The following is a 21,365-nucleotide window of genomic DNA, read 5'->3' as shown; positions in this document are numbered from 1 at the left end:
GGCTTATTTGAAGTTCTTAATGTACTCTTCCTAACTTTCTTCTCTCAGGTGTATACAGAGGTGGCTGTGACTTATTAGTGCGGTCTAGGCTGGCCTTGGCAGATGGAGTGACCATGCAGGTGACTGTGAGAAGCAAAGAGAGAACACCTGTGGATGTTATCTTGGCTTCTGTGGGATAGGTTCTTGCTGGGAAAGGTGATGTGGCTATGCTCTCCCTATTGGTGGATTTTTAGTGGCATGAATTTCCCAGAATCACACTTAAAGATTAATAGACTTTGAAGAAGCAAATCCAATGTTTGGCCCTGAGCCAGCAGATCAAGCAAATATTTGTCTTGTGCATGGATTTTAGTGTTCATCCCTTCTCATTGTCTCACTTGTTCAGCTTTGGTATGACAATGCAGCTTTGAATGATCTTGAAAACCAGATACTATCTATGTATGCTATTCTACAGCTGCTTGGCATCATTATATGCATTTTTTTAATGTGTGAAAACTCTCGGCAATGTTGGAAAATTTTGTCCCAGAAGGGTGGAGGGGGAGGGGAAGCCGGAATCCATTTTTGTCACAGTTTGTTTTTATTAATAGAAAATAAACACTCATTCATTCCAGTTTCAAAGTTGCTATACTTGAAATTCCTAATTTTAAAAAATGAATTTAAAATAATCAATAATGCTGCTTTAACTAAGACAGTTAAAACTGTTGCTTAAAAAAGTATTCAGCACCATTTGCGCTTAGGTCTTTCAGCATTTGTTCTTAAGTGTCTGGGAACTTGCCTGTCTCTCAGTATAGGAGTTGCTGAGTTACATGAGAAAGCCTTTCTGAACAGCCAGTGGGATGCTAAGCAGCCATCATCCTAAGGAGTTCGTGGCCATGTGGCTGTTACAGCGGCCCCTCCACTCCACTCCCGCCCTCAAGGAGCATGCACCTAAGCTCTGATGCGAGGAGGCAGGCTGTTATTTACTGCTCGGCTTGGACTTCCTAGCCAGTAACAGTCAATCTCGGGCACAGATGCAACTGGTTAATACCTTGTGGTTTTAGGAATTCTGTAAATAATCGGAATCTGTTTATTTACAAATTATATGTGTGATGAGGTTCTCTACTCTAGCAAGTACAGGCCAACTGTTTTAATACCCCTATAAACTACACACTTGAGTATGCTAATCAGCCTTAAAAGCATATTCAGAACACTGTATCATTTATGCCAATGATTCTACTTTGGTTTGGTGAGTATTTTGGGGCGGGGGGCAGTGCTGGGGATTGAACCCAAGCTGGGTTTTAGCTTGCTAGGCAGACACACTACCACTGAGCTACGTCCCCAGCCCGCTAAGCCAATGTCTGTTTCAGCAAAATGTCACTAATTAGAAGCAGCTGATGAAATTAAATGTAAGGTGTGACAAGATATTCCTTCTCATAGCTGTGCGGTATAGAGAGCTTGAGGGGAAATAAGCAAGCTCCTCCCTCACCCTTTACTACAGGATTCCAATTAGGGTTGGGCCAGAAGTTAGCATTTCTAAATATTTCAGCAAAGTCCACAGAATGGGGGTGGGGGGGGGGATTTTTTTTTTAAGTATTTTATGAAAAAGAATTTCCAATGCTGTTTTTCTGCATAATTGGGAAGTGTTGTTCATCAGAATGTTCTAATAACACAAAACAACAGTAGATCCGTACACTTGGTCAGATTTCACAGTAATAATGAGGGGAGGAATATCATGTCACCCTTTAGAGAATGGGAGATGGATTATCATGTCATCCTTAGAGTTTTTGCTGCCTATTTTCTATAATTTGTTCACCAATGTGAATAAAATGGACTTTATGAAAGAATAGTATTTGATTGCCAGGACCTCTTTTGGGCATTTCTAAGTGGAATACACACAGATACGAGAATGGGGAGTAATTAATACAGGGAAGCTACTCTTTCCAGCTCAGAAGGAGTTGATGAAGCCCATATATGCATTCAAGAAGCCCATGGGATCCTCTAGCTGTGGGTAGTGGCTAATGTGGTCATCCAGAATCGACACTGTGGACCGCGGCAGCGTTTTCCTAGTGGAAGAGAACAGCATGGAGGTGAACTTAAGGCTGGAGGATGAGAGGATGTAAGCGATGGGAAGCCCCGTAAATGCCCCTGTAGACATACCACACTGGAAGGAGCAAACAAAGCTTATTCATCTCCTACTTGGGAAGTATACCTCAGCCAGATAAACTTGCCAGTTCCACTTAAACTGGTTCAATTGTTCAGAACACAACAGACAACATCTTGCAAATACAACACTTCTGTAACAGTCTTCAAAAAGTCATGACTTCCAGCTCCTTAGAGAAGCAACAACAGGTGCCCACTCAGCAGCTCACTGCCCAAGCAAAGATAGACAGAGAACCTCCTTAATCTCATGAGTGATGTTTAAAACTGTAAGCAAGCTGTGGGTTGCCAGAGCGTATCTACTAGGGCACATGAAGGTATGGAACACTCTTACGTGACAGTCAAGATTTCATATTCCAGCACCTTCTGAATAACTACCCTGAGAGAGTAACAACCAATGAAAAATGAAAAAGCATTTTTCATAGTGAGCTGTTCATAACTGCTCACTGAAGTCTGCTCAGTTGAGGTCAGTGAACTGGCTTTACAGTCAGACTAACACATTTCTTAAGATGTTTGGCTCACATAAAGGTTTTTTTCCTCTTTCCTCTATACTTAGGAATATGATAACAGCCATGACAGTGAAAATAGGATGTATGAATCCAGATGTATGAATCCAGAGAATGTGTAATCAAATCTCTTGATCTTTCTACTTTGGTGAGAATAAGATTTCCTGTCCCTAACTAGGTCTATTTACTGTATGTTTCCAGGGAGGTCAGAGGCAACAGCGAGTGCCAACAACCCTGTCAGGATGAAATACTAACAAAACGAAGACCTCTGAGGAGGACTCACCTGTACAGCTCCAGAAACTCTGGATAGGGATTTATAGGATCCAACGGCCCATAGATAAAATGAACTAGGAAAGAGAAGAAGAAGGCATTTCTAACAACTCCCATCTATGCTCCTATTGCTACCCTCAAACTAACCTCCCTCCAGTTAATTTTTTTTTTAAATCTGTGAATAAAAATTTTATGGTAGAAAACATTCTTATTAAGTGAGCTATAAAGAACTTATAGAACAAGCCAGTCAGTCTTCTACATAGAACTATGTGGTCCCTTCTTGCTCTTCTGTACTCTGAACCCAAAGGAATAAGCTCACTTTAAAGATCTTCTTTCTAGAAATGTAGCTAGCATCATCATCCTTCGGAGTTCCCTCTGTTGTAACTGCCCTCTGACATCTTGACAACTAATATGTGAGGCTAGTGATCTGTGCTAATTCCCTTTTATGTGGAAGAGAGGACAGCCCGGTATCTACGACCTTCATTAATGCCCTTACTAGCTTGCTGTCCCAACAGTTCATATTTACCATAGCAGGTAAGCCATACCAGCTCCATCTGTAGTAGTACCTCAGTGCCTTACGCCCTCACTCTGGCATTCCAGGTGTTTGGAATAGGACTGCCAGTGAATAAAGACTGGGCAGTTAGCCGGGCAGTGGTGGCATACGCTTTTTTTTTTTTTTTTTTTTTTTTTTTTTTTTTGGTTTTTTGAGACAGGGTTTCTCTGTGTAGCTTTGCGCCTTTCCTGGAACTCACTCTGTAGCCCAGGCTGGCCTCGAACTCACAGAGATCCGCCTGGCTCTGCCTCCCGAGTGCTGGGATTAAAGGCGTGCGCCACCACCGCCCGGCGGCATACGCTTTTAATCCTGGCACTCGGATCTCTGTGAGTTTCAGTACGGGGGATAAGGGTAAAAAGTATGTCCTAAATATTTCATAGCACATACTTATACTAAAAGTAGCTATTTTTTATGTAAAACTCAGATTGACTTGGATGCATGTTTTTACTTGCTAACCCTGGCAACCCTGCATGGAGATTTTATGAGTGGTAATTATGTTAAGTCACTATTCCCCGAGGGTCCCTGTCCAGAAGTAACAGAAGACTACACACAGATACTCACTGGGGATGGTCACAGAAGCAAGTGCTCCCACCCAGCGTCTTCTGAATTTCTTCCTTTGATTAATGTACTGTAAAAGACTACATACAGTACAGGTGAGTCAGCAAGAGCGGAGCAAGAACTATTATCAGTGCAGTTTCAGAGGCCACAGAGCCACAGAGAAGTGTCCTCACACAGAAGCAGCCTTGGGGCCCAGGAATAGCTAGCCTACTTCATCCATTGTGTTAACTACCATGTAGACACAAAGGTGACTGTCAACATGAGCACTGATTGTTCTTTGCTTTTATTAAGCAGGAAATGAGATCTTCTGAAAGATTACAGTTGGTTTGGAGTGTACATAATTTAAAACCTGGGTCTAAGAATCCAGTTTTGATTCCACTACTACTAACCAGCTCTGTGGCTGAGAAAGCACTTTTTTTTTTTTTAACTTAAATTCATCATTTGAAACTAAAACCAAACCACATAATCTCTGAGTTGATAGCCACCTCTAAAAGTGTGCCATTGTAGAAATTTCTGGGATCAGGGCTAGATCACTGTACTTCATCTCACCATGGAGTTGAGAACTCTGCCTGCTCTAGAAGTGACCACCAGCCACACTGCAGCCCAGACGGCATTCTGACTGCTCTCCCTAACTCCGGGGCAGTTAGTAAGGCAAAACAGGAGAAGAAAGGCATGCTGGTTTTTCAGTTTGATTAATATTTTTAAAAACTATATTAAGGATCGTGTGGGTTAGGATAGGGAGGGAGGAATGCCTCTCATAGAGAGTTCACAGCAAAGCCAGCAGTTACAACACAGGGAGTCAGAGCAGCTGGCAAAGGAGCGATGCATATGTTACCGTCTCCCAGTCTCTCCAAGGAAACAGCTACAGTCTCATCTAAACCAAAGCCTTGCTTCTCAAACCATGTTGTTACTGGAGAAACAGGCAAAGGAAGAGACAGATAGGCTCCTTTCAAAACTATGATTAAAACATTCTGAAATATTTAATATTATCCAAAAGTCTAAAGAAGGATATGTCAAAGTCATTGAGTCATTTTCATGCAAATAAGCACTAAGATTTGCAACTATTTGTCCACATTCTCTGTGCCAAATGCTTTAGGAGTAAGGTTTACCCTGTGCTTGATTTCTTTGTTGGAAAACACAGAGCAGGACTGTTTCAGATTTGTCTCATAATCCCTAACCAGCCTTGTTGTGACATGGAGTAAGCCAGCAAGGAGCAGAATATAACCTTGCACCTGCCTCTCTCTCCAAGAGAGCTTGCTGGGGCCTAGAGCAAGGTCTTACCTATCAATGACCAAGTTCCCATCATTGTTGCGGATCCCAGCCCACATGTCCCACAGCTCACTCTCAGAGGGTCGAGTATACGGTCCGAAGACTGGAGTGAGACTGGAAAGGGTACAAATGCAGCAAGGTCAGACGTGTGGAAGGAACTCAGAGCACCAGACAGAACTAGGACCTCAGAAGGCCATACTGTCTGCCCTTTGCCCATCCCGAAAGTTCACAGCTCACACTCAGTCTTCGATGGTGACTTACCCTCGAGAGAACACAAAGAAGTTCATGAGCCTTGTGAGGATAGGTGAGAGCACACCTCCATCTTTGAGGAGCTGCAGATAAGAAGTGAAAGTACAAATCAAGGATCCAGAGAAGCTGACAGCTCCCCAAGACAAAATGTTTTACACCAGATAACATAGAACTTAGCCATATCTTCTTCTGGAAAAAAAAAAAAAGTATCATCCCTAAATGTAACTGATGAAATCATCAAGTTTAGCCTAGGATCTCAATTTATTTAAACATTATACTTATGACAAAGATCTTCATGTAGTTGTATTTCTCTAAATATTCATCTCCTATTTCTCAGAAATGTTTGGTTTTATGTAAGAGAGCCTGCTTTATCTGACTAAGGAGAGAAAAATGAACTTTAATGTGAATTCATAATAATGAAGATTTCAGTAGTCTGGCTTGTCAGTGCAGGTATGGCCCTTAAAAGGTCCTAGGTTTGTTTGTGTGTTTAATGTCACAGACATCTGAACTGAGGAGCTATGCAGTGGAGCTGCCAACCTTTTGGAGAAGAAGAGGACGGTGGGTCTCAGGAAAGATACCTGTGGAAAAAGAGACTTCTTAGTTATTTCCCAACAACTAAGTGAAAAGCACAGCCATTACCAGAAATTAATCACCCTAGTCATGGTTACTAAATTTGAGGCTTTCACTGCCAAAACAGAATTATGAATAAAAATAGCTATGCACTGCCTAACAACTTACACTCAGCACAGAACTGCATATATGTGTACCAAGCTGAGGAATGACTATACTGCTCATTTCTGTGAGATTCTCTGTTTGGCAGTCAAATTACACCACCACACTGGAATTCTTTCATGTAATTCATGTGCTCTTCCATAATGCATTGATGCCTAGGCCTAAACTCCCTTCAGCCCCTCCTCCCAGTGCTCACAGAGTACACAGTGCGGTAATGAACTGGTCTGCAAACACACTTGTATGTGTGCTTCTCAGTAAGTAGGTTCCAGTAAAAGAAAATGACTTCTTTTCTTTTGCACTGATATTGGGACAGAGTCACTAGTCTTCTCCCAAGCCACCCTCCAGACATTCAGGTAGGGGCATTGGGGCATTTCTGGATCAATGAGCTCCTCAATGACAAAGAAAAATAAACTCCAGATAACACTCGTTCATTCCCAGCCGACACCTGGCACTGCCACCCATTAAGAGTTTACTAAGGCAGCTTATCAGTCAGATCAACAGGACCACATCTGTGGTAGTCCTTTTTTGTTTGTTTTGTTTTCTGTTTTTGTTTGGGGGACAGGGTTTCTTTGTGTAGTCCTAGCTGTCCTAGAACTCGTTACATAGATCAGGCTGGCTTTGAACTCAGAGATCTGCCTACCTCTGCTTCCCAAGTACTGGGATTAAAGGCATCCACCACCATACCCAGCTCTTTTTTAAAAAACAGAATAAAACCAAACCATTTATTTATTGTGTTCACGTGTACATGGGTGCCAAGACACATGTGCAGAGGTCAGAGGAGTCAGCTCTCTCCTTCAACAGTGTAGGTTCATATTGACAGACTTGGCAGCAAGCACCCTCAACCACTGAGTTATCTTGCCACAACCCCCTTAGTTATCCTTTTGTTTTCTGTATGTTTGAAAACATGTCTTCCATAAATGCCATCAACTATCGAAACTATTCATGGCCCTATGTCTAGTGTCTGCTCATAATATGAGATTACCCTTAGATGTCTTTATGACTTAAAAGGTGCCTTTTCTAGGCTACATCCCACTTTCCACCTCCACCAAGGCAGTTACCTCCATTTGACAGACAGAGACTCTTTATGGTAAGCCGGCCAGATCGATTCTGCTTGTACCTGTAACAGGGCAAGAAGAAACACACATGTAGCTGAGCAACTGGCATCCACGCAGGAGGCTGTAGACAACCCTCAGAGGTTTGAAGATCCCAAAACAGTTGGACTTCCCATCATCTTAAGCTCCTGACACCTGTGCCAAGGACAGAAGTCTGGTCTCTCTGACCTGTACAACAGCTCCTGAGCAACAATATCTCCATAGTCATGAGACAGCAGGTTGATTCTGCGGTTCTGGAGTCCCAGGTGACGGAGAAGGGACTCCACAATGCTCGCTTGCTCAAATATGGAATACTGATGTGGTCGCTAAAGAGAGGAAAGCCAGAGACAGCATGACGTCACCAGAGCCTGCCGTACATCCGTAGCCACCCCGCCCATCCCGGCCCCGCCTAGCTGCTGCTTACCGGTTTGTCACTGAAGCCAAAGCCTAAGAAGTCAAGAGCAATCACTCGATGAAACCTTAGGGTCAGACCTTCCCAGATCTGTAAGAAAGCAAGCATGACATGTACTCTGCTCTCCCGTGCCACTGCCCTGCCCACAGCAGCCCACGAGACTCATGCCTGTATGTCGGCTTAGATAATGTGAAAAAATACCATGAAACCACCACAGGCCTGGTGATCCTCTGGGATAAGGGGTGATTCCTAGCATATAATATATTGAGAGTATAACTCCAGCCTAACTTGGCAATGATCTTTTCTGGACAGCCAATTTTTTACTCCCTTATAGGACATGAAAAGCAATTCTACATTTAATGAGATTTTTATCAAGCAGTTCAAATCTGCAAGAGCCTTCTAGGGCTAACAAAAATAAAAAAATTTTAGGGTTTGAGTTTTTTAGGACATGACAGGGCCTAGAAACCAAACTTCATTACCTTGTACCAATCGTAGCTGGATGTTGGAAAGCCATGTAAAAGCACAACTATCTCAGGGCTTCCAACAACACCGGCGGAGTCTAGGAGGAGGAGAAGAGAAATCAGGCAAAGTCCCTGCAAAGTAGCCTCGAAGACACCAAAATCGAATTCAGTACAAAGGATCAGACCAAATTAATGCTACTAAAATGCTCTTTAAAGTGCAAGCTTACAATACTTCAGATAAGAGGAGCTTCCTCTTACCAGTATTTTAAATTGTAAATGGCACACTTTACATGAAAATTCTGGTAACAGTTTACTCATTATCACTTAAATATTTTAGAGACATTCCCATGTTTTAGTTATTAATATTAAAATGCAAATTATTTTTCATTTAGTTAAAAAGTAAATCAGTTAAATAAAAAGGTAAAACCAATTAAAACGTTATAATCACAGCAAAACGAAAGAGTCTTTGTACTTTACCCCTACTTTATCACATTTCCTATGATCTGACAGTTCTTACCACTGGGGCGCATGAGTCTGTACTCTATCCAGTAGAGCAGACACACCCAACTCTGAAACGAACTTACGAAATCCTACCCGCTACAAAAATGGGCTAATAGGAACAGGAATTTTCTTCTGTATGTGACATCTTTCAGGTTAGTCAAACAATAGACTATCTTGCCACAGTACTGGATTTAAATTAATACTGTCAATGGCATAAAATTTTGGTAATAAGTTTTCAAAAATTATTTAATTAGCAATTACAATATCATGTACTGTACTTAGCCTGAAGAATCTACACAAATAATATTAATTAATATTAGTTCTGGGAAAGAGCCAACAAGCCAACATGAAGAAGTCTTCATACTTACCGGACTGTATATAACAAATGAGAGGAGGTCAGGAGCAATAATGAAAAACGGTTTACGAAAAACAAACATTTTTCGTTATTGCTCTTGACCCCCGCCCAAAAGAGATCTTTTCCAATCTGTTTCTCAGTCTCTTCACCTATAAAAGGAGATTAATGGCACCTATCTCCAAGTGCTGTTGTGATTAAATGAAAAAATGAAGATAACGAAGGTTAAAAATATAACAGAATGCCTTGAGTGTGGTAATTAAGTAGCAGTCCTAATAATCCCCAGTAAATCTTATCAGGTTTAGATACATATAACAAATCATGGGAAATAATAAAATGGCATGTGGGAATGGGCGGGGGTGGGGAACAAAGGTGTGGAAAGGTCTCTAAATATACACGTTACCTGACACTAGGGGGCGCTCATGAGAAAACTAGTGTCAGATGGAGCTGGAAAAACCTTACTAAACCAGGTACAGCCCCACCCACCCCGGCCCTCCCTCCTCTGCTGACTCCCCTGCTCTCAGAAGAATGAAGGGAATTAGTCCATTATTTCAGGTACACCTTATACAAACGGGGTGACTCCCCTCCGTCACTATGGAGCAACAGAGACCAAGGGACACAAAAGAAGGACCTCATCTGGGACCTGCATGAACCCATGTCCTTGGGATTCTCCAACAGTCCAGTTCTCACCTTGGTAGAAGATGCGAAGTCCCTTGTAGGTGAAAAACTTGCCCGACGTCTTCCATGAGTGCAGAGCAGGGGAGAGCTGAGGAGGTGGGATGTGCAGGTACGCAGCCAGCAAGGGCACGGCCAGTAGCCCCACTTGGACCCACCACTCCCTCATCCTGTGGGAAAAGCAGCCAAGGTAACATTGTACATTTCCAAAAATCAAAACGGAACTTGGGGTGGGAAACTTTGACACTATGAGGTAAATACTTTGATTCCACCCCATGTGGCCATGGCAGAAAAGTTTACCAAGAAAGTGTGATAAATGTCTCTACTGTTTGGCACTCACCATTCACTTACCACCATTCACTCCGTATGTGATCCTCAAGCATATATGTAACCTATTACATGTTCTTAAGCAGAAAGCTGCTCTTGATTTTTTAATACATACCCTGTGGCCAAGTGAAGACCCATTTGGTACTACTGTCTAGATTTGGGCTAAGAAACTGATGGGCAGGGCGGGGGTGGGTAGGCGGGGCGGGGGGGTGGAGGGACGGGGGGGGGGGGGGGTGGAGGAGGGGTGGGGAAGGAGGGAGGAGATGGGCGGGAGGGGAGGAGGGGCGGGGGAGGAGGTGGGCGGGGAGGGGAAGAGGAGCGGGGCGGGGGAGGAGGGACAGAGCGGGGGAGGAGGGAGGAGGGACGGGGGTGGAAGTGGGGGGGAGGGGGGGCGGAGGGGTGGGGAATGAGAGCCAGATAGCTGCAGCACTTCACATCCAGTAAGCAGCTTTGCCCTGACCCTGAATATCTAATCTCTTAGAAGTCTGGGCAGCAGATTATATTTTTGCTTTCTTAGCAGACTCTTGAGGCAATTCCCTTTTTTAAATTAAGACCCCACCCACACACCTAGCACTCAGGACTTGGTTTTGTCTGTGGAAGGAAAGCACAGATTTGTGCCCCCAGATGCTACACCTGAATTCTGAAGGTCCAGATCAATTATCTACACTGGAGGCAAGAATTAAAGCGGGATTAGAAACCATTTCCTCTATTTGTGACTTGCCTTGGTCACCAAGGAGAGGGTTCCCTAGACAAAATGGGATAATGCATCCTAAACTGAAACTAGAGATGTCAGGAAGACAGCTACAGGTAAAACAAAAGTCCCCGTGGACTTTGGCTTGTTGGCTCACTCCATATATTAAGAACGCCCTATGGCACCTTACCTGCAACCTCGCGAAACTGGCTTTTTGGGGGGAAAGGGTGGCTTTCTTTTTTTTTAACTCTAACAATAAACCTGACGTGGTGAGGAAAAAACCCCTTGAGAAACCTCAACTGCCTGCCTGAACTTCAGACTGCACTTGGACTCGGGGTATTTTTTTTCACCCTCCAAAGTCTCTGTCCAATAAACAGCCACAGTGGCTTGGTTCTACCTTTCAAGGCAATACTAGAAATGACTGGAACAGTCCAGAACATGATGGTTTTATCGCAGCCTGCGATCCGCTAATGGGCTTTGCCGCCAAACCTCCTTGAAAGGCAAATAACAAGCGTGTTAGGTTTGGGTTTTTTTGTTGTTATTGTTCATTTTTATTTGTTTGGTTGCTTTCCTCAGTACCATTTGGTCCTGTTACCTGTTCGTACATTTTCACGTGGCCTCCGGGGCATCCGTGCAGGTCTCCGACTGAACCGCAGTGACTCAGCAGAAGACGGGGAGGGGCTACGGCAGGAGCAGGGGCTTCCCGCCCGCCCGCTCGCAGGGAACCGAGGTGCCACACCCACGTCCGTACGTGCACCTCCTCCACTCAGGAGGGGGGCAACCCCCCCCCCCCGCCGTTCTCAGTCTTGGTTACCTTGGTAAAAATACCCCCCCCCAACATTTAACACTTTTCAGTGGTCAAGCAAACTGGCAAACAGGAGAAAGGGTTAAATACATATTTTTAAGTCAAATCCCCATTATTTGATGGCGCCATGATTTAGATTAAAAATTCAGCACACTCTCGAAACAAACTTTACGTGCCGTGATCTCTTATTTCTGTAAATGATGTAAAAACGCATTTATCTAATACCACCAAACCGGCCCATTTGACCACTTCTCAGCGAAAAGCACGCTGTGAACCCACAAAACGAAGGAAACATTTCTCATAACATTTTAACAGTCTGGCCGTGTGCCCGGCCTCCCGAGGGTCCCATTTCTGGCTTCGGAACAACACTTACTGCCGCGGTCGCACAGCGCGGCAAGGTCCAGTCACACCTATGCGGTAACTACGCCACCGCGATGCCAGAACCTGGAAATCTTAAGTCGCGCGCGGCAATCTCGGCTCCTCGGCTCCTAAATCACGCACCAGGGACTAGAAATCCTAAGTCACGCCACAACAATGACCAGCTCTACAAATCTTAGAACGCACCGGGGCGTTTCCGGGGTACACAAATCCCAAATCGCGCCACCACCACCTCCTAAATCACACCACAGCGAAGACCCTGACAAAAACCCCTAGTTCCCAGGGTAATACGGAGATCCTAAATTTCCTAAATCTCACGCAATTGACCCCGGATTTTTAAAAAAATCACCAGCGAGGGCGATCCCAAGTTCGGGCCGAGCGACCGCCTTTCAGTCGGGGCAGCGCGGCCACCTCTTGGTGAGGATTTTGCCGCGGGCAGCTCCGGGGTGGCAGCGGCACCCACACGGAGTCGGGCCGGCCACACCCCCCTCGCGGCACGGCCGGCAGCACCCACCTGCGCAAGCGTTCTCGGCGCACCATGGCCGCATTATCCCAGGCCGCCCGCCGCAGGATTGCGGAGCGCAGGGCGCGCCGAGGCGCCCACAACCGTACAGGATCGGAGGTGGCGTCGGCGCAGCCCACGGTCCGCGCAGGGCGGCCCGCGGCAGCGGCAGCGGCAGAGGCGGCGGCGAGCGGCCTCTCGGGCGAGCCTGCAGCACTGCGCCGTTTGGCGAGGCGCGGCTGCCGCAGAGGAGGGCTGCTGCGCCAGCAAAGATGCACCGGGATGTGCTGGTGGCCGCGGCAGAGCGGAGCGAGCGGCACGGTCTTTAAAAGCCCACTGAGCCCCGCCCCTGGCCCGCCCACCGTGCTGCAGTGTCCCTCCTTCCCGCTCCCGCCGCAGAGCCCCTCCCCACCGCTGCAGAGAAGGGGGGCCTCTCTCGTGGGCGCCTCCCGGGGTACCGACCCCCTCTTTCCTCGCCAGATCTCTAATCCTGAACCCCACATTCTACTGAAGAAACCCTTTCCCGTGTGATAATGCCTCAGGCAAAGATGGCAAATGCCTGAGACCCTCCCGACCCTTCCCTTGGACCGCGCACAGGTCCGCAGCCCCAGAAGGTGGCTGTTAGACATAAATCACCTCAGGGATAGGGTTTGCACTGTGGCACCCATTTCTTTCTACATCGTAAGTGGGTGCTGAGTCCTAGGAGTGACTACGAGTCCGAAAAACGTGGACCACCAGAGCGCGGCAACCCCGAGCCCTTTACCCATGGTAACAATGAAGGAAGGACACACTTAAGGGCTGGGGAATGAACAAATTCTGTTATCTCCTCTGGGCTAAGTGGACACAGTCATGGAAGGGCCACAACCACATAAAGCGGGCCCAAGTCACCACCATCACCAGGGTGGCACCAGGACGCTTCCTTTGCAGCAGCACGACGTGGTCGGCATGCCAGAAGCTGCCGCAGCACCCAACTGGAGCAGCGCGGGGGACCGCTCATCGGGCGCACCAACATCCTTTATTTGTGCGCAGTACAATCACAATGCAAACACCCTAGAGGTGTGGGTAAAACTACAGATTTTTTTTTTTAAATCCATAATCCTTTTTTTAAAAAGGCATCTCTCACACCTTCGCCAAGTGCCGAGCATCGTGGTGCCTGTGTGCTGTTGGGAGCTGCACGCTGAAATTCTAACAGCTCAGGCACGAGCTAGGGACACGGCGCAGGCTGGCCCAGTGGGGGCGCTGCAGGTCTCTCTTCGGAGCCTAGTTTGCAGCAGCTCTGGCTTTGAGGCATCCAAGACCGGCCACACAGGCGAGCAAGATTCGGCCAGAGGACCGCAGTGGGTCAGCTGAACCTGCAGCATCTAACCTGTGGGCATCTAACCTGTGGGCATCTAACCACGCTCCCGGAGTTGGGGCCACCCAGCAGACACTGAAAGTGCCAGCAGCACCTGAGAGAGGGTCATAAGAACGCATAACGCGGTCCAGAGCATACTTCTTCGGGGATGGCATGAAATAAAGGGTTGTGCTGAACCTCCGCGGGCGATGCACGGGGTTACAAAGTGAGTGAAGGATGGAAGGGTGGCACTTTATACATTTTCTTCTTGATTTCAGAACATTTTCTAACAGGTCGGCCCCTCTTTCCCAGCCTAAGATCCTCAAAGTCTGAACCCATGTTTCATTCACCTTTTGTATTCCAGATCCCGCCATGGGGTGGGCAACAAAGCAGGCCCCTAACAAATACCGCATGAATAAGTTCAAGAATTTGAGGGCGCACAGGGGAGGAAGTAATTAAGGGGAGGGAGGAAGGGGTTGTCTTGAGTGATGAATAGACATTTACCAGAGACAAAGAACATTCCAGCCCGAGGGGACGGCTTTCGCAAAGCACTGGGGGCTCCATACCGCGTAACCTTTGGTTTAAAAAAAAAAAAAAGTGTTTCCTTTGGGCGCCAGCACTGATTGGAGGGCGGGGGGGGGGGGGGGGGGGGGGGGCGGGGGGGGGGGAGGGGGGAGAGGGGGACCAGAAAGAGTAGTTCATCAGAAGGAATGTGGAATTTGTCCTAAATGAAAAGCTGCAGATGTATTTAAAAACCCTCTAAGACCGCAATTTAAATTAGTACCTTTACAAGTAGAGGATTACCTACCTACATTAACTAACCACCAAACCTTTTAAAGGCCAAATTACTTAGCAAAATTTGAACTAGTGTTTTCTATAGAGTAAAGGCATTCTGATTTTAACAACTGCCCGTGCGGAAAGCTTCTGCATTATATATTTTTTCATATTTGCTGTCAATGGAACCTTTGAGCCTTACAAACAATTCCACTTTCATTCTCACTAGGCCGAAGCACCAGCATCGAAGATGAAGGCAATTTTCTAATTAATGGACTGAGTGCCCCACAAAGGATCTCATTCTGAAGGCCGGGGAACAGTCTACCCACATGGAACTGGGGGCGGGCACGTTTAAGCCCCAGAGGGAAAGAAAGTCAGTGAAAGCGCTGAACCACAAAAGCAATCCAGCCCAGGCCCGGGGAATCCTCCCTGCTCAGGAGGAAGAGGAATAACTTGGGTGGCAGAAGGGCGGGACGCCGTTGAAACGGCGTGGACTACAGAACTCGGTTAGACCGAGAAAGCTGATAGCCGTTCCGACACAAAGGCAAGAGCCGAGGAACACGCGCACTGCTGGGGACCAACTAAGGCTGGGGAAAGCTTCGCTTTCTAACGTCCAAAGGGTTAGGAAATCTTCCAACTAGGACTGACTGATTTCTAGAGGGAGCTTCCTCCACAGCGGGGAGACTCTGACCTCCGTTCTAAAAGCCCTGGGAGCACCTGAGAAAACATGAAACTTCATAAATGAAGAGTCTCGGCTACCGAGTTTGCCGCTGGTTCCCCCCTTCTTCCAAACAGGCGCTAACTATCTTGGCGGACGTGACCCGCAGCAGAGTTCCCGGCCAGCAGCTTGTTGGACATTCCCTTCACATTCCTTTTCTAACATGGGTTCACAACATAACAGCACCTCAGATTTGTGCAAAAATCAGCGTAGAAACGTCTTCGTTTACGGTCTCACAACAGCAAGCAGTAAGAAACCAGCCCGGCTTCTACCGTAGGTTCAATCATTATTTTTCTAACCCCATTGTAAGCGCTGTAACAGGAGGACAAATACAAGGATGCTTATAGACAACAGCACAGAGCCACGTTCTAAAGCCATAGTTACTGATTTGAATAAACTAAAAAAGTGCAGAATGGGACAAACTCATTTGAACAATAACACTTGGTTAAAGAGATTTAGGGCTTTACTTGATTTTTTTTTTTTAAAGCTTTCATTGGGTCTGTGAGAAACGGGGTTTTTGGGGGGGGGATTGGAAAAAAAAATCTACTGTGTCTGGAGTTATGGAGATATACCCAGAAGAACCTAATCCTGTGCTATTTTGCTCACCAAACCCCACTGAGACTATTTTATTCCACTTTACAGAGTAGATATTAAGAGGCATTTAGACACACACTAATGTATTCGGGGTAAAACTAAAATGCTCTGTAAATCATGCGACTCAACACAGAGCAGCTAGTATACTGAAGTTCCTACTATGAGCATATGTATCACCCAATGTACCCGCCATCTCCACAGCAACCGGCTAGGTGAGAATTTCCATTCACCCTGAAAAAGATTCTGCAGGTCCGGGTATCGCGCGCTAACGCGGGGGGGGGGGGGGGGGGGGGGGCTGACCACAGATGCGGCTGGCTCCAGGGCTGGCCTTCTTTCCTCTGCCCCACACTGCCTCGCTCTTTGAAATAACTGGGCATGTTTAGTCGAAAGAAAAGGAGCCTTGTGGAGTGAGTGGAAGGAGGAAATGTGTTCACAGTCTTCAAATATTTGTGGAAGCAGCGTTAGGCATTTTATTCCATATGGCTCCAATGAGAGCAAACAGCACAGAAACAGAAATCCATTCAGCATAAAGAATTTTCCAACAGTCCAACCCTGCTAGAGGGCTGAGTGGCTCGTGACAAGCTCCTTGTCACTAGGGACTTGGCAAGCTGGCAGCAGATACGTAAGGTCCTGGTCTTTAGCTCAATGAATGGCCCTGGAGGGTTTTTACCACTCGGTGACACAGGGAACAACCAGTCTTCCCCAGTCACGATCCTGAGCCCCAGATTCACTTAGGAATGTTAGACACATGGAGGGGTGGGGGAGAGGTTGCTATGAGTTTATTGATAATCCCTTCAGTTTGTTTTGCCCACCCCCTCTGCTCGACCCAATGAATCTTAATATATTCCTAAGTGATATCTTCCTCCCTTTTCAGACTCTTTTTGAGGTTAAAAAAAAAAAAAAATGCAGCGAGGAGCTCCGAACATGAGTGGTAGAGGAAGGAATACTATCGAAGCCAAATAATGAAATAAGATGAACCTAAAGGACAGACAGCAGCCTTTTCCTTACACTGCAGTATTGCCGTGTACCCCTAAACAATCCTTACACACCCTTTACGCCACCCCTCCCATAATCCCAAACCCGGAACTACCGAAACCCTCTACTCTGCTGCCGGTAGAGGCCATCTTAGCCACTCAAACATCAGTAGGCTTGAAAGATTCTAATTAACTAATAGGATCTTGCATTTTTCACAGCTCTTTGCCCTTCTCACACACATTATCTCATTTGCTGCTCGCCACAGGCCCTCTAAGGAGCAGCTACTTTCAAGCAAGCAGGCGTTCTTTTCCCAGCTCTGCCTGGGAAGGAAGACTACCGCGTTCGACACCGTCGTCGTCGCGCTTCCTCCGGCCCCCTTGCTCCTTCTTTTTTTTCTATCTTTCACGTTAGGGTTTTCCTCCAGTTCCCATGAGCAGAGCCTGGGGCAGGTGTTTTGGGTTGCCTCCTTGCTCTCAACCGTACTCGACCTTCCTCGGCTGTCCTGCTCCTGGCCCTGCACCGGGCCCCAGGCACACCACCAGCAGTTCTGTCTCAGGGCCCTCCGTCCCCAGCAGCCTACACTCCCCATCTCCCTGGCTGCCCAGGCCTGGCTCTCCACCCTTCAGCTATTTCCATGTGTCTTCCCTACCCCGGGCCCCCACCCGCACCTGCATCCGCACCCCGCAGAGTCTGGCCCTCTCCAGCTTAACAGGCGAGGTGCAGGAGGGGAGAGTTTTGTGTTCCCTCCAGGGGAGGTGCAGCCACAGGACTGGGGTGGGGGTGGGGGGCAAACGTGTCCTTGTGAGAGTGCCCACGCCCTCACGCCACTGTCATTCCCCGTGGTGCCAGGACTGACGAGGTCCACCTTCCCCGAGAGGACTCAGTCTCACTCTTGGGGCGGACCCTCCTCCTACCTGGTTCAGATAAGACCTGTCCTACAGGACCCCCGAGATGGGGGAGGGAGGGTGCACATGCACTTCCTGGGACCAGAGGTTTGGTCTCCTCTTAGCCCGGTTCCCAGGATCTTCTGGGCCAGGCCACTGAATACCGGGCTCTGGCTAGAGCGTCTCCAGCTCGGCGCACTAGCCCACCTCCCCCAGCCCAGCATTGCGGGCGCCTTCTTCCCGCCAGGCCCCAGCGCCACCTGTTGCAAAGGGGATGAAATGGCAGGCCGCCCCTTGACACTCCCTGGCAATGGATAACCGGAAATAAAAGTCCTGTGGGGCCTCACCTGAGTACTTTCTGCGTTCGACCATTACAAGCAAAGGCCAAGGAAGCAGTGTTTTGATAGTTATTGACTATGGCGCCATCTTGGTGAGTCTTCCATCATAGTTACCCTCAAGACTCCCATGTCTGCAGCTCCACCCGTAGCCTCTGACCCCCGCGTCTACACAGTTAATCAACACCTCTGCTCATCTTTAAGTAGGTAACAAACATTTCATACTCAACAAAGTCTAGGTTAAACTCATCGCCCTGTCTCCGCCCCCCTTTTTCCCACACTGCAAACTGACCCATCCACGTTCTCTGCCTCCTTCGGTGTCCTGTCTTGACTACCACCAATCTTCCATGCACAAGTTTCTTTTCAGTTTACCTCCCAAGTCCCTCTTGAATTTCCCTGGTACCCTTCCATTGCTACCACCGTTTTTCGTGGCTCAGGCCTCCTCACCTTTCACCTGGACCTTGGCTTCCTAATTGGCTCCCAGGCCTCCACCATCACACCTTTTCTAGCTCCTCGTTGCAAACCTGCCAAAGTGATTTTTCACTTCTTTCTTAAGATGTGTTACTGATGTTAAATCCAACCTCTTCAGATTGGCATACAAAATGCTTCACGCAAAAAAACCTTCAAAATCTGGCCCTTGCCTCTCCCTCTGAAATCCTCTGTCTTGCCCTCCTAGTTGTCCGAGCTCCGACACTTCATAATCTGACCAACCATTACTCATCAAAAATACCAAGCAGGTTTTTTTTTTCTCCATGCTTTCACACAGGTCCTCAGCCCTAATCAAACGTACCCTTTCCCACTGTGTCTACCTTTTTTAAAAAACCATATTCATTTATCAAAAGTCAGTTTAGTTACTGTATCTCTTGTCTGCCTTCCTAAAGAAACATCTCCCTCCTTCCACTGTGCCTCAGGCAGGCTTCAACAGATGCCCCTACCACATTCTCTTGAGATATTTGGAGATCTGCTTTGTCTCCCCTACTACATATCTGAACTCCTTAAAGACAAGGGACCATGTCATTTATTTGTGTCTCTACTGTCCACCCAATATTTTATAAGGATGACAAGAATGAAGAATAGCAAAACACTGTTGATCATTTTTGTACCAGACCCTGTCTATATCTTTATATGTACCAATAAGACAACTGAGGCTTTGAAAGTCTGAGAATTCCAGCCAAGATTTCAAGACTGGTAAATTGCTGGGTAGGCTTTGAATCCAATTCCATCTAACCATGTTTATCCACTCATCAAAGAATTTAGGAGAATTGGGGGGAGTCATTTCCTAATGGTACTAGTGTTGCAGTTTGATTTCTCTCTTCAGGGGAAATCGCACAGCAATTCTACCTCCAGTGGATGGCCATAGAGGGTTCTAACCTTAAACTGATGGTACAGACGCTAAAGCTGACAGTCTTGATGACAGGCTTAATGAGAAGACAGCCCTGTTTTTACTTCATAGTTTCGGATCTTAATAAATGTGATGGATATTTTTGCTAAGGGATGTCATGATTCAAAACAATTATGTCTTATTTGTTGTTGGTGGTGTTGTTTTCCCCAAAACTTATGGGTAAGTTAGAGAACAGAGATCTAAATTGAAAATCACTAGAATGTTCAAGAAGTTGCCAGAGATGGGGATACCAAGATGTCGTGAGGTCTGAGTTCATGGGGGACACTAATGTGCCTGGCATCCAGGAAGCACTAGATTACCACAATTACTGTTGTCACTAAGATAACTATCTCTCAACCCAGTGTTGGGGAAACAGAGAAGCACAATGATAGATTATTTTAGTGTGGCTGTGATCAAAATTCTAAGGGAGTATCAAGCGAGATCCCCCAGAGAACAGGGAGAGTGGCAAGGAAATTAGACGGCACCCAGCGGTCTCATGATAGAATTTTCCAGAACTGGAACTGTACCAAAAGATACCAGAGCATCAAACGTGTGGAAGAGGTCATGGAAACCTATGCTGCCATGGACCTGTACGAAAAGGAAGTCCCAGATGCAACTGGAAGTCCAAGTAGGGACATCAAACTCCAGGACAGAAGAGCACATTCCCATCCCCCAGTCCCGGGTCCTCCCTTTCTGGTAGAAGAAACAGCCAAGTACAAACACAGTGATGTGTACATCAAGTGAGAGGCAAGGGGGAGGCCGGGGACCAACTCTGCTGGCACAGCCCGCTAAGGCCCACCTCCTTCCGAAATCCCAACTGATGCCAGGTGTCTAGCATACTGCCCCACTGTTTCCCCAGCCAAACGACATGGAAGGTTGCTTGAAAATCGACATTCTTTACCACAGGCCATTAACTTTAGGCAAAACATATTTATGTTCCTCCGTTTTTCAACAAATAGAAAATGCCTGTGAGTTGTTCACTCTGCCCACCCCCAGCCACCCATCCATCCCCAGAGCCGTGGTGGAAGGGAGCTGTCATTCTGATGGAAACCACTAATGAGACACATGGCGGGGGTGGGAGGGTGTTCGAAGTTAAACAGAGGGACACTGTTGGTAAAATTCAATAGGTCCATCTTTCTTTGGAGGATAGTTTGGCACTATCGAAATGGACCCAGCAATATAACTTGGGTCAAATTATCCTACACGTTTGCTCCCTGGCATATGTCCAAGTTTGAACAATACTGCATTATTTAGGACATTTTTTTTGTTCTAAACTGGAAATGACTTCAATGTCCATTTATAGGGTACAAGTGAAGGGGTCCTCTAAGATGCCAAGCTTCTCAGTGTTGTGTGAGAGAGCAAAATTCAAAGCAGCCTGTACATTGTAATACGTGCAGGAAAGCACGTATGGTCCATGTTGTTAAATATAGTATCAGTATGTAATTCTGATAGCAGGAATAACTTGGGTCATGTATCAGGAATGCCTGTAAAACCCTGGGGCTGGGGGCGGGGGGGGGGGGGGGGTGGTGACAGAGTGGGTCCCAGGGACAAATCTGTTCCTCTGAAAGGTTTGGTTGGTTTTAGATTTAAATTTTAATATCTTAGGAGGGTGTCCCCTGCCGTCCCATTAAGCTGCCTCCTCACCCACACCCTCCTCTCTCCTGGTACTTGGCCCCTAAATATACATAAAAACTGACAGAGGAGGAGGAGGGCTGAATGGATGCTTAGTCCTCACTTTCCGTTCTATGTGGCTAGCAAACGTTTCTTTCATACCTCAAAATTGACAGAGGAGGGGAGAGCTTGGACCCAGATCTTTCCTGGCAGGGAAAGGGTTGGGGTAGGAGCGGAGGAGTGGGGACTGCAGCCAGTAGGGAAGGAAGAGGCCCTGGTTTGGAAGCCGTGGCTA

The 21,365-nt window shown here is 46.8% G+C and overlaps 2 protein-coding genes across 5 annotated transcripts in view; one reads left to right on the top strand and one right to left on the bottom strand.

Moving 5' to 3' along the window:
- Copg2 (COPI coat complex subunit gamma 2) overlaps positions 1-607 on the top strand; it is a 123,040-nt gene extending 122,433 nt beyond the window's left edge. The window contains exon 24 of the mRNA XM_059257519.1: positions 49-607. Coding sequence (XP_059113502.1) covers positions 49-179 — 131 coding nt within the window. The 3' untranslated portion in view covers positions 180-607. The remainder of the gene's footprint in view (positions 1-48) is intronic.
- Positions 556-17,881, bottom strand: Mest (mesoderm specific transcript). Of its 4 annotated transcripts, none has more exons than XM_059257521.1 (12): positions 17,774-17,881; positions 9,778-9,932; positions 8,253-8,332; positions 7,786-7,863; positions 7,551-7,687; positions 7,329-7,387; positions 6,076-6,116; positions 5,551-5,621; positions 5,302-5,403; positions 4,024-4,100; positions 2,923-2,986; positions 556-2,039 (listed from the first exon to the last, which is right to left on the bottom strand). In XM_059257521.1, exons 2-12 carry the CDS (start codon positions 9,929-9,931, stop codon positions 1,922-1,924), a joined length of 981 nt encoding a protein of 326 aa, XP_059113504.1. In that variant the 5' UTR covers position 9,932; positions 17,774-17,881; the 3' UTR covers positions 556-1,921. The 4 variants fall into 4 exon arrangements, with proteins under 4 accessions (XP_059113504.1, XP_059113503.1, XP_059113505.1 ...); XM_059257520.1 differs by lacking the exon at positions 17,774-17,881 and adding an exon at positions 12,478-12,751; XM_059257522.1 differs by lacking the exon at positions 17,774-17,881 and adding an exon at positions 12,291-12,393.
- Between the last annotated feature and the right edge of the window lie 3,484 nt (positions 17,882-21,365).

The sequence above is a fragment of the Peromyscus eremicus genome, chromosome 3 (genome assembly GCF_949786415.1).
Source record: "Peromyscus eremicus chromosome 3, PerEre_H2_v1, whole genome shotgun sequence".
Lineage (NCBI taxonomy): Eukaryota > Metazoa > Chordata > Mammalia > Rodentia > Cricetidae > Peromyscus > Peromyscus eremicus.
This window is presented reverse-complemented; position numbering and strand designations above follow the sequence as displayed.